Genomic DNA, 14,366 nt, shown 5'->3' with positions numbered 1-14,366 from the left:
AAGGACTTGGCAAACTCCCTTAGACATAATTCTCTGTCTCCTGCATAGGGGCTCATAATGTGGACAAACCTACTCACATGTTCCACGGCACTTCCATTTCTTCCATCGAAAGGATGGAACTTTGGGGGTTCGTACCCCTTAGGGTATGGTTTGCCAAGAAGTTCTAGAGGGAACGGGGGATCCCGAGAGAATTGTTTGGGGATCCCTGAGAGTTTTTCTCTTTCTTGCTCTAGGAGGGCATTGACATCTGCCAGTGTTAAGTACTGAGGGTTGGCTCTTCCTCCCACTGCTGACCCTCCTTCTGGTTACGTCCCATCTTGGTAGCCAGTAGGGGGAACATTGTCTCTGACTTCCTGTGTCCTGCCCTCTTTGAGAAGACGAACTTCTTTCTCCAGAGCCTTCAACATTGCTGTCATCCTGGCCACGAGGTCTGGTTCCTGCCTTACGTGTCTTTGTTCTGACACAACCTCCTGTTCTACCAAGGGTATCCCACCTCCTTGCTTGGAAGCTACCTCGTTTTCTCCTACGGGCTCAGAGGCCGTAGGTGACACATTAGTTTCTTTGCTGTTTCTTTGTCTTGGAGGCATTCTCTGTGAAAGGGATTGCTTCTTCCTTCTTCTTTGCCCACTCCCCAGTGGAGTCGCCAAAATGTGAGAGTACCTTTTTCGTGACACTCAAGTCCAAGGATCCCGGGCCTAAATGAAAGGAAGGATTTGGTGAACCGAGTCTTGACTCACCGCAGCTAACGAGCTGTTTAAGAATCAAGTGGGATGCAGAGGATGCTCCTGACAATAAAAAAATGACAAGCGAGGATATCGAAGAGTGCCAAAGATTAACAAGGTAAATTCAAAAGGAAAGAAACAGGGTTAGCAAAGCGATAAGAAATTAATGCCGAGGGGATCCTGGGAAATATGAAGCATGTTTCATTAATATATTATCTGTTGGATTATAGAAAGCTCACTAGGACGTGATACAAGGTTCAATCAAGCTCAAAAATTACAGTCTTGAATGACTATTTCAGTCTTCAAAACTTGCAAAGTTTGATTCTCGTTGAATCCGAGTATGTGCAATGGTGGCTTTTATAGGATACTGGGAAGCAATATTTGTTTTTCTCTTCTGCACAGATTTTCTGATGGTTTTTTCTAGAGAATTTCTTCTTTCTGGTGTTTCTCTCTTTTTCGCTGCCCTTTTCTTCACAACCTATCCCCTCCTTTTATAATGGAGTTTTTTTTGGTCTTCCCGGGGAACCGTTGGTTCCCCTGTTTTGCTCTTTTGCAAACAGAGCATGTCCTGTTCCCATCGTCTCTGTAAGTCCCTTTTCCATTTTTTCTCATTCTTTCCTTCTTTCAGCTCTGATTCTTTTGAAAGTTCCTGGTTGGCCATCTTCTTTGGGAGGTGCTGAGGTATGCCCTTCTCGACATCCCCATTTTTGGCGTCTTCCACTTTTCCCTTTTCTTTCCTATTTGGGCGAAATCCTGTTCTGCCATTTTGAAAGTCGTTTGTTTTCATTCTTCTTCCCTGTCTTGGTTCCCCGAGGCCTTTTCTGTCTGTGCCATGAGAGGTCGCTCGCGTTCTTTTTGCTTTTGTTTCTTGTTTTCTTCTTCTGTCTTTTTCTATCAAGCAGTCCCAGCCTTCCTTTTTTCTTTGTGCCTGAAGGGATCCGCGCCTATTGATGGTTCCTGAGGATCCTTGCTTCTTATCCTTTGCCGTGGTCCTCTTTTTTTTTATGCTTCTTTTTCTGGGCTTCAGGATCCTCTGGGCCTTTCTTTTATTCCCTCATGGGTCTCCTGTATCTACTACTTTGGGCTTAGCTTGAATTTCCCTCTTGGGCTTGACTTATTCTTTTTGGGCTTATTTCACTATGATCCTTTTTAGACCTCAACAAACATGAAGCAAGCTGATGTACCCTTCCAACACTTTATCTCTTACAAGATGACAATCTATTTCAATATGCTTTGTTCGTTCGTGGAAAACAGGATTTGCAGCTATGTGAAGGGCTGCCTGACTGTTACAAAACAATAAAGCTGCTTTAGGATGTTTTATCTGAATGCCATTAAGCAAATACAGAAGCCAAATGATCTCACAAACAGCTACTGCCATTGATCTATATTCTGATTTTGCTAAAGACCAAGATACAATATGTTTCTTTTTAGACTTCCATGAAATCAAGGAGTCACCAAGGAAAACACATAACCCAGTTACTGACCTTCTAGTATTAGGGCAGGAGGCCTAATCCGCATCTGCAAAGGCCTTCAAATGCAAATCTGACTTGCTTGAGAAAAATAGACCTTGCCCTGGTGTGCCCTTGAGATATTGTAGGACTTTGTTAGCTGCATGTAAGTGTGGTTCTCTAGGATGTGCCATGAATTGGCTCAATCTGTGTACTGCGAATGTTATACCAGGCCTAGTTATAGTTAGGTACAATAATCTCCCTACTGATCTTCTATATGAACTAGGATCTTTCAATTCCTTCCCTTCATACTTGCTAAGTTTGAGATTCTGATCTATTGGTATTCTTGCTAGCTTGCAACCTATCATACTAGCATCACTCAACACTTCAAGTGTGTACTTCCTTTGGCACAAATTGATGCCATCTGCAATCCTCGCCACCTCAAAACCCAAGAAGAACTTTAGATCTCCTAAGTCCTTTAACTTGAATTGTTGATCTAGTAAAACTTTCAATTCATCCATTGCGTGCTTATTATTACTAGCAATTAAGATGTCATCAACATACACCAATAGAGCAATAAAGGAAGTAGAATTCTTCTTAGTGAACAAAGAATAATCAGCTTTGGACTGTGTAAAGCTTAAAAGAAGTAAGGCATTGGAAAATTTTGCAAACCACTGTCTTAAAGCTTGCTTAAGTCCTATAGAGACTTAGTAAGCTTACATACCAGCCGCCCCTTGCTATGGAAGCCTGGTGGTAAATCCATATAGACCTCCTCCTTCAAATCACCATGAAGGAAGACATTGTTGACATCAAGTTGACAAAGGTACCAGCCTTGCACAGCAGCCATTGCAAGAAGGCATTTAATAGAAACTAGCTTTGCAACAGGGGAAAAAAGTCTCAATATAGTCAAGGCCTTCCTTTTGGGTGAAGCCCTTAGCCACCAATTTGGCTTTATACCTTTCCACAGTCCCATCGAACTTATACTTCACCGTATACACCCATTTGCATCCAATGGCTCTTTTATGAGGTGGAAGAGTGGTAAGAGACCAAGTGTTGTTAGCTCCAAGGGTAGAAATCTCAGTTGCCATAGCTTCTCTCCACTTGGGATCCTGAACTGCTTGATGATAGAATTTGGGCTCCACAATGGAGGAAATCACATTATAGAAGTAGGAGTGTCTAGCAGACAATCTGTGAGATGACAAATGAGCAGACAAAGGAAAGCAGTACTAGAGGAAACATAAATTTGAGGAACTCGAGACACCTAGTTACATTGATAAGCCTACAAATAGGCAGGTTTATGACTAATCCTAGTGGATTTTCTAAGAGGAGGTGCAGAATCAGTAGGAATGGAAGGAAGTTGAACAGCAAGATCAGTGACAGATGTAGGGGTCTGATCAGGTTGGTCAACACGATGGACAGAAGGAATAGGAATGGTTTAAGCTGGATGAGCAATAGGCTGATCAAAACGCAAAGGGATTGGCAAAGAACCAATGAAAATAGAAGAACCAGAATCTGCAGAAGAGAGGTCTACACTAGAGGAAGTATGGTGATGCTCATCAAGAGGTGTGGTGTCTATGGGAGTTGGAATAGTAATTGGACAATAAGAAGAATCAAGGCCTGGAGTAGTTGAAGTAGACAAAGGAACAGACAAAGGAGGTGATAATGAAGATTGAGATGACTGAGAAAAAGGGAGGACAGACTTATGGAATACCATATCTCGAGAAAAGGAAAATTTTCTAGAATGAAGATTAAGTACTTTGTAACCCTTCACATTGAAAGGATAACCTAGAAAAACACAAGGAGTAGCTCTAGATTCAAACTTCAACCTGTGAACAGAAGGGGTAAAGACAAAACATAGACAACCAAAGACTCTTAGATGATTAAAAGAGGGTAGCTTATGAAAAAGAAGTTCAAAAGGGGATTTATTATTTAACAAAGGTGTAGGCAACCTATTAATGAGATAAGTTGCTGTTAAAAGACAATCACCCCAATAAGCTGAAGGAAGATTAGATTGAAGTTTGAGGGACCTAGCTACATTCAAAAGATGTTGATGCTTTCTTTCAACCACAAAATTTTGCTGAGGTACAGTATAAGCACAACTCTTTTGATGTATAATGCCATGATCACCATAAAAATCAAGCAAAGAAAACTCAGGGGCATTATCTGATCTGATTGCCTTAATACCAATGTTAAATTGAGTTAAAATCATGTTATAGAAGGATATTAAGAGGTGTTTAACATTAGATTTAGCCTTCATAAGGTAAACCCAAGTAGACCTTGTGGCATCCTCAACAATGGTAAGGAAATATTTAAAACCATCATGTGTGCATACAGAATATGGACCCTATACATCCACATGAATCAAAGAAAATGGCTCAGCACACATATTATTATGAGAAGGAAAAGATAACCTCTTCTGCTTAGCTAATGGACAGATAGTACACACATCAGTACATTTAGTAGAGATAGAAGGTAATACATCCTTTAAAATTGACAGTTTATGAAAAGAAGGATGTCCTAATCTAAAATGCCACAAGATTGACAAATCTTTATTTGAAATAGAAGCTGAAAGGGCTGACTTAAGGTTCTTGTTGGTGGAAGCAAGATCTGACAGAGAAGGGGCAATCCTAGAATTGGATTTCTACAACAACTACAGACCATTTTAGACTTCACCCACTCCAATCATCTTCCAACAAGAAAGGTCCTGAATGAAACAAAATTGAGACAAGAAAACAAGACAAAGAGGCAAACTGTGTGTGAGTTGACTGACAGACAGAAGATTGAATGAGAAAGATGGAACACAAAGTACATGCTCAAGAATGAGAAAATTGAAAAGTTTAACAGTGCCAATATGAGTGACATGTGCTGATTCACCATTTGGTAACTCAACAACAAAATTAGCAACAGTAGTGTAAGTTTGAAAGAAATAGAACAGATAATGTGATCACTAGCTCCAGTATCCATAACCCAGACACTATTATCAAAACCAGTCCTATTCACAAGCTTAGCAGAAAAAATGGAGTGCTTGAGATTACCTAGCAATGGTGTAGACTGATATGTTGAAGCTTGATTGAGAGAAATATTGTTAGCCATGGCAATGGGGTTGGTTTGAGCATTAGACCCTCCAATCATAGCAAGCAACTTCTGGCATTGCTCCAAGGTAAAAGGGAAAGGTGATTATGTGGTAGCAGTAGCTGATTCTTGAACAGAATCAAGAGACAAAACTTGATTTGCCCATGCCTTGGTCTTGTATCCAGGAGGATATCCATGGATTTTATAACACTTCTTAACAGTGTGACCAAGCAATCCACAGTTACTACAAGTAGGCCTCTCCTTTCCTTTCTTGAATGGCTTGGAACCATGAATCATTGCCTTTGCTGCAAGTGATGTGGATTCAACAAAAGGCCCATTGCTGCTGCCTTATCCAATTGACCTTTGCTTTTCATCTTGAATCAACAAGGAATATACCTTGTCAATTGATGGAATAGGATCCATTAACAGAATTTGACCTCGGATGTGAGAGAAAGAGTCATTGAGACCCATTAGAAGCTGCATGATGACTTCTCTGTGATGAAGATTAGAAATCCTCTCATTCACATGACATACACACTTCTCACATGAACAAAGAGGCAGTGGCTCATAATTCTGTATTTCATCCCACAAAATTGAAAAACTTGTGAAGTAATCACTCACAGAGAGCTCACCTTGAGAAAAACTAGCAAGATCCTTTTGCAATTGATAGATCCTTGGACCATTCCCTTGAGAAAACATGGTCTGAAGCGTCTTCCAAACCTCCTTGGCAGTTTTGCGATACACCATGCTAGTTGCAATTTTAGGGGAAATGCAATTGATGATCCAGGAGACCACAATGTCATTGCATCGTGCCCAGCTTTGAACAAATAGAGGAATTTTCTCCATTGCTAGAGTCAGAGAAATAGAGCCATCAATCAACCAAAACTTGCTTTTAATTCTGAGAGCTCTTTCCATTGATTGTGCCCATGTGGGATAATTCTCTCCCCTAATCAATGGTTGAGAGACGAGAATTGCACCAGGATTTTCTACGTGATGAAGAAAGAATGGATGAGATTCATCAATGGTAACACTTGCAGATGCTTGATTAGAGGAAGCCATGGATGAAGCTTCGAAGAAGAAAAACCTAGCTTTTGAAAGAAAATCTTGTTGAAAAAATCTAAGCGGAAGCAAACAATTGCTCTGATACCATATCAGAGAAACAGAGAAAACACAGAGAAAACACAAGAAGCTTCTGGAAGAGAAATTTGTATTTTTACTCAATGAATCAATACAAAGAGAAAATGTGTATATATATACAACAGAGCCTCCAATAATAACAAACTAACTAACTAACTAACCAACCACTACACATGCAGATCACATGCCTATTACTAAATAACTATATACAAGTCTACACTACATGCCATTTATACAGCTATACAATTAGTATTGTCGTTCTGCTCTTTAGTGCTTGTCTTCATTGCTTTATCCTTGCTCCTACCAATCTTTTTGCCATCTTGACTATTTGCAGAGGTTATAAATTAGTTTTTATTTTTATTTTTTATAATTCAATAATTGGAGGGAGATTGAATCCTAGATGTCAAAGATATCAATAGGTGTTAACCAATTGAGTTATAAAAATCTTGACAGTTAGTCTTAATTATTCTTAAACTGGAGAATTACAAACTCATTGTTGAAATATTAGAATTACTTTATGGTAATCACATAATCTTAGGCTATGTTTGTTTTGGGTGAAAATTACTTCCGGAAATGTTTTTCCGTAAAATAGGCTGTTTGGTTGGTCCGGAAAATTGGGTCAAACGGAAAATAATTTCCGTTGACCGTAAAATAAGCTCTCTAATTCTGGAAAAGCATTTCCATTTTTATTTTACCTTCAAATCACTTCCGGAACGATGCGCAAAGGGAGAAAGAGAGAGAGAAAGAAGACGCGCAAAGGGAGAAAGAGAGAGAGAAAGAACGACTCGATCGTCGCAGCACCGGGTCTGATCGTCGCAGCATCGGGTCTGATCGTTGCAGCACCACGCCGATCGCGATCTCGCCTTCTCGCCAATCGCAATCGCAGCACTACGCCGCGCGATCTCGCACCCAGATCGCACCCTTTGACTTCACCGGCAAACCCAGATCATGCATTCGACTTCGTCGAGATCGCACCGAGATGGCACCGATCGCACCGATCGCACTGAGATTGCAATTGAGAAATGGTTGGGTTTTGATGAATTTGACAGGATTTGATGAATTTTTTTTGGTTGGGTTTTGTTTCTGTGTTTATCTATTGAGAAATGGGATTATATATTTGTTTGGGAACTAAGAAAATGTGACAAAATGTGAGAAAGAAGAAGAAAATGTGTTTTCTATATTATTTTCAACAACACAACCAAACAGTAGAAAATATTTTCCAAAGCATTTTTTCAGAATGCAACCAAACACTTGAAAATATTTTCATTTCCCGTAAATAGCATTTCCGAAAAATACTTATTTTCCGAAAAATATTTTACATAAACCAAACACAGCCTTAGTTACCAAACGCAATCATTAAACCACAAGTACTACTACATTATATGGTTAAATCCATAAAAAGATACAGTCGTATTCTATCGTGTACGGTTTTTATTTATTTTTTTATTTTCAATGTAGGATCTTCATGGAACCAGAAACAGAAAAAAAGTTTATGTGAAAAGCACCAAAAAAGAGTTATTAGCCTTTCATATACGTGTAGGATCTTATTGTACCATTCGGCATTGCCGTCAGTAGACGGTCAATAAGTTAAACATTTTAAATTATAATAGATGTAAAAAATCTTTTTCCCAAAACGAAAAATAGATGTAAAAAATCTATAAATAGGCACTCTTTTAAACTTTTGAGGCAATCACTTCCACAGCGCCAGCATAAGAAAATCAATTTGATAAAATAGATTGAGCTTCTGATTATAATGGCCTCTACCCAATTCTTCATTTTTGCCATTTTAGCAGTTCTTGTTTCTTCGATTTTGGCCACGGATTTCGTGGTTGGTGACGATAAAGGTTGGACCATTGGTTTTGATTACCAAACTTGGGCTGATGGGAAGGAGTTTCACGTCGGTGACCGACTCGGTAAATTAGCTCTCAAACCTCTCTCTTTACTATGCTGTCAACTCAAATGCTTTGCCTTCAACTCTGAATTGTAAATGAAACGAGCGGATTATGTATAAAAACAGTTTGAGAAAAAAATTAAGTTAGTTATATTTATTTATTTAGAAAACTAGCTAAGTTTAAAAATAATTATGTCTTCATAAATAAATTTGTGATCAATGTGAAGCTTGATTTAGTTATATATATGTGTGTGTAAAATTGTACATGTACTCATATAGGTTTAAGATTGAATTATGTATGTTTGTAAATAAATTGATGAGTTATCATTTTATTACTAATAAATTATTAATAATATATAATAAAAAAAATGTTTGTTTCATAGTAAGACTTATATATAATTTTAAAAATATATAAAGTTGAATTTAATATGTAGAAATAATAAAATTTCAGCTAGTGGTTAATTATTAATAATATACCATATTGTACAAATAATACCGAGCTTTTAATAATAAAATATAATCGATCGGTATATATATATTATCCATTCCGATTGATGATAGAAGAGATTAACTTCTTGGTGCAGTTTTTAAGTATCAAAAGGGAAACCATAATGTCTTTAAAGTTAATGGCACTGGCTTCCAACAATGTGTGGCACCGGCTGGCACTGTGCCCTTGACTAGTGGAAACGATGCGACACCCTTAGCAACCTCAGGAAGAAAATGGTACATTTGCGGTTTTCCCACTCATTGTGCAAATGGACAAAAGCTTGCCATAACAGTGCTTGATGGACTGTCTCCTGCGCCTTCTCCTACACCAACACCGGCAGCGCCTTCTCCCAAGGCAGCAAGGGGAAGCGTTGCGCCTGTACATTATTGGTGGAACTACTAGTTTGTAATACAATGTTTTGAACATTGAATAATGTGACCATTTGGGTTAGCAATAAACTTTCAACTTTTTTAATCTCTTATTTATGTAATTTTTTTTTAATCATAAAACTATATACTTTCTTCACTTTCAAACAAATTAACAAAAAGAAAAAAGAAAAAAAAAATCAAATGAGCATCATCCTTTGTACTCTATGGTGATGTGATTGCCACACAGTACACTAGTTAAATTTCCATGCAGTTTGTAGATGGGTCTTATATAGGCGATGTGTAAAATCAAATGACATGCATTTAATAGACTCTTTAGGTATTTTTCTCAACTAAAACGTAATTCTGGTTGCCTATCTGAGCATGATGTTGAACCCTACATACTTAAAGCGTTTATGGGTAGCATGTATTCTGCTTTTAGCCATTGTTTAAAATGTATACGGGCATGAAAATCTTACGATCTTAGTCAATATTAATCACCCAAAATTAGTAGGGTAAGCTTTTGCCACCTGCAGGAACATTATTCTACTCATGGGCAAGACTGCAAGTCTTGCGAAAGCTAGCATTGCCCACTTTGTTCGTAGGTTGAAGGACCTTTCATACTATTCATGAGAGATTTAACGATTTTCCTATCAATCTGTACTGACCATCTTAATCATCAAATGAGTGAAGGTGCGGATTTTTCTACTATCAATTACTACTAATAAAAAGTGGAATAGAAAATTTGAATTCATAAAAAGAATAGGTTATTATGGACCGGAAAGAAAAATGAATGAAGTCTTTGGACATGACATTTCTATCCATCTTATTATCTATCCAAATTGTCATTAATATATTCTTCTCTCTCTCTCTCTTTAATTTTAATTTTTTAAAAATTTTACTCATGTAAGGGGACAAATACATTAATATATTTTTCTAGAAGTACACTGGTGGCTCCACATGCAAGCCAGGGTGGTCACAAGACTACCCTGTCTTGCACCTGACTTGCAAAAAATTGTACGTATACACTTACTAAAAAAATATTATATGCCAAACTAACTTATTGTGACCAGCCTAATAAAAATGTTGAACACCTTAACTTGAAAATTACAAAAATTTGGGTTCAACAAAAATAAGAGTAATGTTATATTCACAACATTTTTACAATAATTTCATAACAAGTTCAATGTAGTAAGTTGTTACTAATTCTAATTTGACCCAAATACTGATATTATTTTTTTTACCAACCAATAATAGTTTCTTGCATAAGATTTATTGTAAAAATGTTGTGGATGTAGCATTACTCCAAAATTAATTCTCCCCCCCCCCCCAAAAAAAAACATAATTCTTAATCCCTTTTATAAATTAAAAAAAAAAAAATCTTAAATAACAACAATAAATATTAGCCCAAATAACAACAAACATAAACCAAACAAAAATAAGACAAGACCAAACAACAACAAGCTAACAAATTGTTCAACAAAAAGCCTATTACATAACAAAAAGATAAAAATCGCTAATCATTTAAATTTGTAGATCATTCAACCTATTCAATAAAATAATCTCTAATTTCATTTTTCCTTAAAAATAGTACTAAGGGTCTATTTAGATACCACTTATTTTGCTGAAACTGAAAACTTATTGCTGAAAGTACTGTAGATAAAGGTAAAAATTAGTTGCAAACGAACACTAAGAAAAATATTGTGGTTGTGAGTTCTCTTTGATAGTGACGATAGTTATACTCTTTTGGCTTTGCAATCGCAACAATTTTGCCTCCTTAGTGACTTGACTCGCAATTGTAGCAAATATACAAGTTATCATTTTATTAGATTTTGTATAATTTAAATTTCTTAATGATCATCCTAAAAAAATTCCTAGAGCTGCCACTGTAGAAGTAGCAAACAATCAAAACAACATGTCAACATCCCGGCTATGTGCAATCTTTCAGAAATGATCAACTACATATTTTTACCAGGAAAGTTTTTCAAATAATACACAGTTTTTCAACTAGAGAGATTTATTCTTGTTAAGGAACTGTCACTCTGTCCTTTTTGAAGAAATTCTATGACCCATGCATTGACTGGAACTGAATGTCGGTCCAAATCCTAGATGAGTTCCGCAGTGATCACTGGGGACAAAGAAGATATTAACCCGGATGGACAAAGTGAAAAGTACTCTCTCTTGACAAGGTCGTAGTAGAATATGCATTTGAGTATGCAGGAGAAGGAGACGGAGATTAGGAATGCAAGGTGTCGTAGCATTTTAATATTATCCAATAAAAATGAATAAATATGACAACATAAATATAAAGATATGAGAGTTAATATAAAAGATAAAGAGTTAGTGAAATGTTTAATCTCACGTTAAAAAGGAGAAAGACTTTTTTGTTGTTTTTAAGGGAGGAGGAAACTTTGTTCTAGGGAGGAGATCAGAGAAAGTTTGCATCAGTTACAAAAATTAGCCAACCAAAGGCTTGAATTTCTTTAAAGAGAACAAGTATAAGTCCAAATAGTAGTGTATTTTTGACAACAAGCCATGGGACAGCTTAGCTACTAAGGACAAAACACACACACACACACATATATATATATATATATATATATATATATCTCAAAGAATCTGATTGGGAACCAGAGAAGGACAAAACACACACACACACACATATATATATATATATATATATATATATATATATATATATATATATATCTCAAAGAATCTGATTGGGAACCAGAGAATGTACTCATGCACTACAAGAACATAAATGTAAGTCAAGATAATGGCAACAAGGTCTCCTTGCTGAAATTATTTACTTGCTCATATAGCATTTGGCTATCTAATTCATAGGGTTCATGAACTCTATTTGGGAGGAGGAATTAGAATGAAAAGATCATTTCCTTATTTAGAAGTTTAAGTAGAAGGAAATGAAATTGGTACGAAGGAATATTCATTTTTCTCTATTCCCTAAAAAGCTCAAATTTACATCCTTCCAAAATTTGAAAGAATTAGAAGAAATGAAATTTTAATTGAAACTCCCAAAATACCCTTGTAGGGGCTAGGGCCCAAAATAATGTATTGGGTCTTGGGGCTTGTCTGAGGACACTAACAAGTCCGAGGAGGAAAACACGACAAACGCAGACCAAGTGTGTATTCTAACAATTGAGATGCGCCCCCTGAACACGTGAGAGAAGAAAACTCAAAATATCTAAGGAAAAGCTGCCATCACTACATTAAATGCACTGCAGTTACTTTTCTGGCCGCATTAATGTGGAGAAGACTCCTGAATAGTGCTGCCTTGGCTGCCACAACTGACAGAGGGCTGAAAGGGGTGTCTGATGGGATGGGTACTCAAGTGGAGAGCCAGATAATCAACAAGTGTAAGGTCCAGATGATCAGAAAAGAGCTATATAATAAGAAAAAACTCCCATGAAGAAGGGGGGAGAAAAGACCGAAGGTCCTTTGGCAATAATAGCTTTTATTTGTGTTTGATTGATTTTTAACTCCATGCTAGCTGTTGCCCAACTCATCTAGACCTAGTTCTTTAACCCATACTCTACTAAATTCATTGTATTGGGTTTATTGGACTAGGATTTCATACATTTGGGTTTGGGCTCCAAACCTAGCCCTTACAACCCCTATATATTCAGTCATTTAATTATTTTAAAATAGGGGTCTAATAGTAATATCATCATAAAATGATATCATTCATTTTCCTCTATATTACTCCCAAATAAGATTACTTACATTTCATGCATTTATTTCAAAATATCCAAACAAGATTACTTACTTCCTTTCTCAAAAAAAGAAAAAAAAAAGATTGCTTAATTCCATTTCATTACTTAAAAATTTTCATTTCATTATATATATATATATATATATATATATATATATATATATATAATTCATTCCATTTCATGCCTTAATAATTTACTAATTCCATTCCTTTATGAACTCTCAAATAAAGTTAATTTATGAGACCAATAAGATATTGTTTTGAAAAGAGTAATATTTGGGAAACTTTTATAATAATTATCACAACTCCACAACTTGTTAAAATATCAAGCATGTGATTGAGGTGATTAAAAAAAAAGACATTTGTAATTGAGGTAACATCACTTTCACATAAATCCACCACTAACAAAACTTTTATTATGCATCAATCACATAGGCTAATAAAGAAGCCACACAAATAAATCAAAAGAAAATCATGGTATAAAACATATATGGGTTGGGCGATCTTCAACTTAGGTCCTAATGGTAATCCAATCGGCCCAAATCAGCAGTTGTGTGGAATTTTATGCCCCTAAACTTATTGTTAAATTCAATATAGTCCCAATATTGACTTTTAAGGATCAAATCAGGGATTAAAATGGAGAAGAAATAGATCAAATTATTCAGCCCAGTTACACTAGGTGGAGTACTAGATGGAGTACCGGCTAACCTATGATGTGAAGTCTAATGGCTTGTTTGGTCGGGTGGAATAGAGAGGATGGAAAATGAGAGTTTTCCATTATTTAGTTTGGCAGAAATGAGGGAGATCAGAATGGAGTGGGTTGAGTTTCAGGCCTAACAAAACTCATCTTAATTCCCCAATTGGGAGGAAAAATAGGAAACAAAATGTTAACCATAGAAGAGTTTTAATCAAGAAAGAGATACAAAAATCAAGAACTAAAGCTATGTTTGGTTCAACGGGAAATATTTTTGGATTGTAAAATATTTTTAGGTGAATATTTTCTAGAAAAGAAAACATTTTCAAGTGTTTGGTTGTGTTTCTGAAAATGTTATGGAAAACATATTTTCTTCTACTTTCTCCAATTCCTCATATCCCAAGCATATATATATAATAATAAAAAAAGTAAAATTTTAGATTAAAAAAGTCATGATCTGGGAAACTGGGACTAGCGGTGACAGTGGCCAACGGCCACTAAAGACCAGGAACGTTGGGTGGTGGTTGGATGGTAGACAGTCGGGTGTGGGGGGTGGAAGTTCAATTGAAGATTTTTAGGTGAGGTGGAAAATGAAAGTATAAACTAATTTCTACCATAAGTACCTTTATTTTATCGTTAACCAAAAAACAATTTCTGATTAACTAACATTTTCAGTTGGCCAAAACACCTGTAAATGCCAGAAATGTTTTTCGAACAACAATTTCATTTAAACCAAACACAACATAACAAAAAAATTAAAACTGCGCTATGGTCCTCCACACATATGTTTACAAAGGCTTGAGGCCTTGAACAAAAA

General features: G+C 36.3%; 1 protein-coding gene across 1 annotated transcript; it reads left to right on the top strand.

Annotated features, from left to right (window-relative positions):
• The first annotated feature begins 8,132 nt into the window (after positions 1-8,132).
• Positions 8,133-12,007, top strand: LOC126708361 (blue copper protein 1a-like). The gene is made up of 4 exons (XM_050408151.1): positions 8,133-8,292; positions 8,855-9,080; positions 10,844-10,920; positions 11,970-12,007. Exons 1-4 carry the CDS (start codon positions 8,133-8,135, stop codon positions 12,005-12,007), a joined length of 501 nt encoding a protein of 166 aa, XP_050264108.1.
• Positions 12,008-14,366: the final 2,359 nt, after the last annotated feature.

This window comes from Quercus robur, chromosome 12, assembly GCF_932294415.1.
Source record: "Quercus robur chromosome 12, dhQueRobu3.1, whole genome shotgun sequence".
NCBI lineage: Eukaryota > Viridiplantae > Streptophyta > Magnoliopsida > Fagales > Fagaceae > Quercus > Quercus robur.
Note: the sequence above shows the minus strand (reverse complement) of the source record. Positions and strands in the feature narration are given on the sequence as shown.

Coding starts and splice junctions, on each gene's coding strand:
- LOC126708361 (XM_050408151.1), top strand. CDS start 8,133: ATGGCCTCTACCCAATTCTTCATTTTTGCCATTTTAGCAGTTCTTGTT. Junction 8,293..8,854: donor TCACGTCGGTGACCGACTCG/GTAAATTAGCTC, acceptor TTCTTGGTGCAG/TTTTTAAGTATCAAAAGGGA. Junction 9,081..10,843: donor CTGTCTCCTGCGCCTTCTCC/TACACCAACACC, acceptor GTGAGTTCTCTT/TGATAGTGACGATAGTTATA.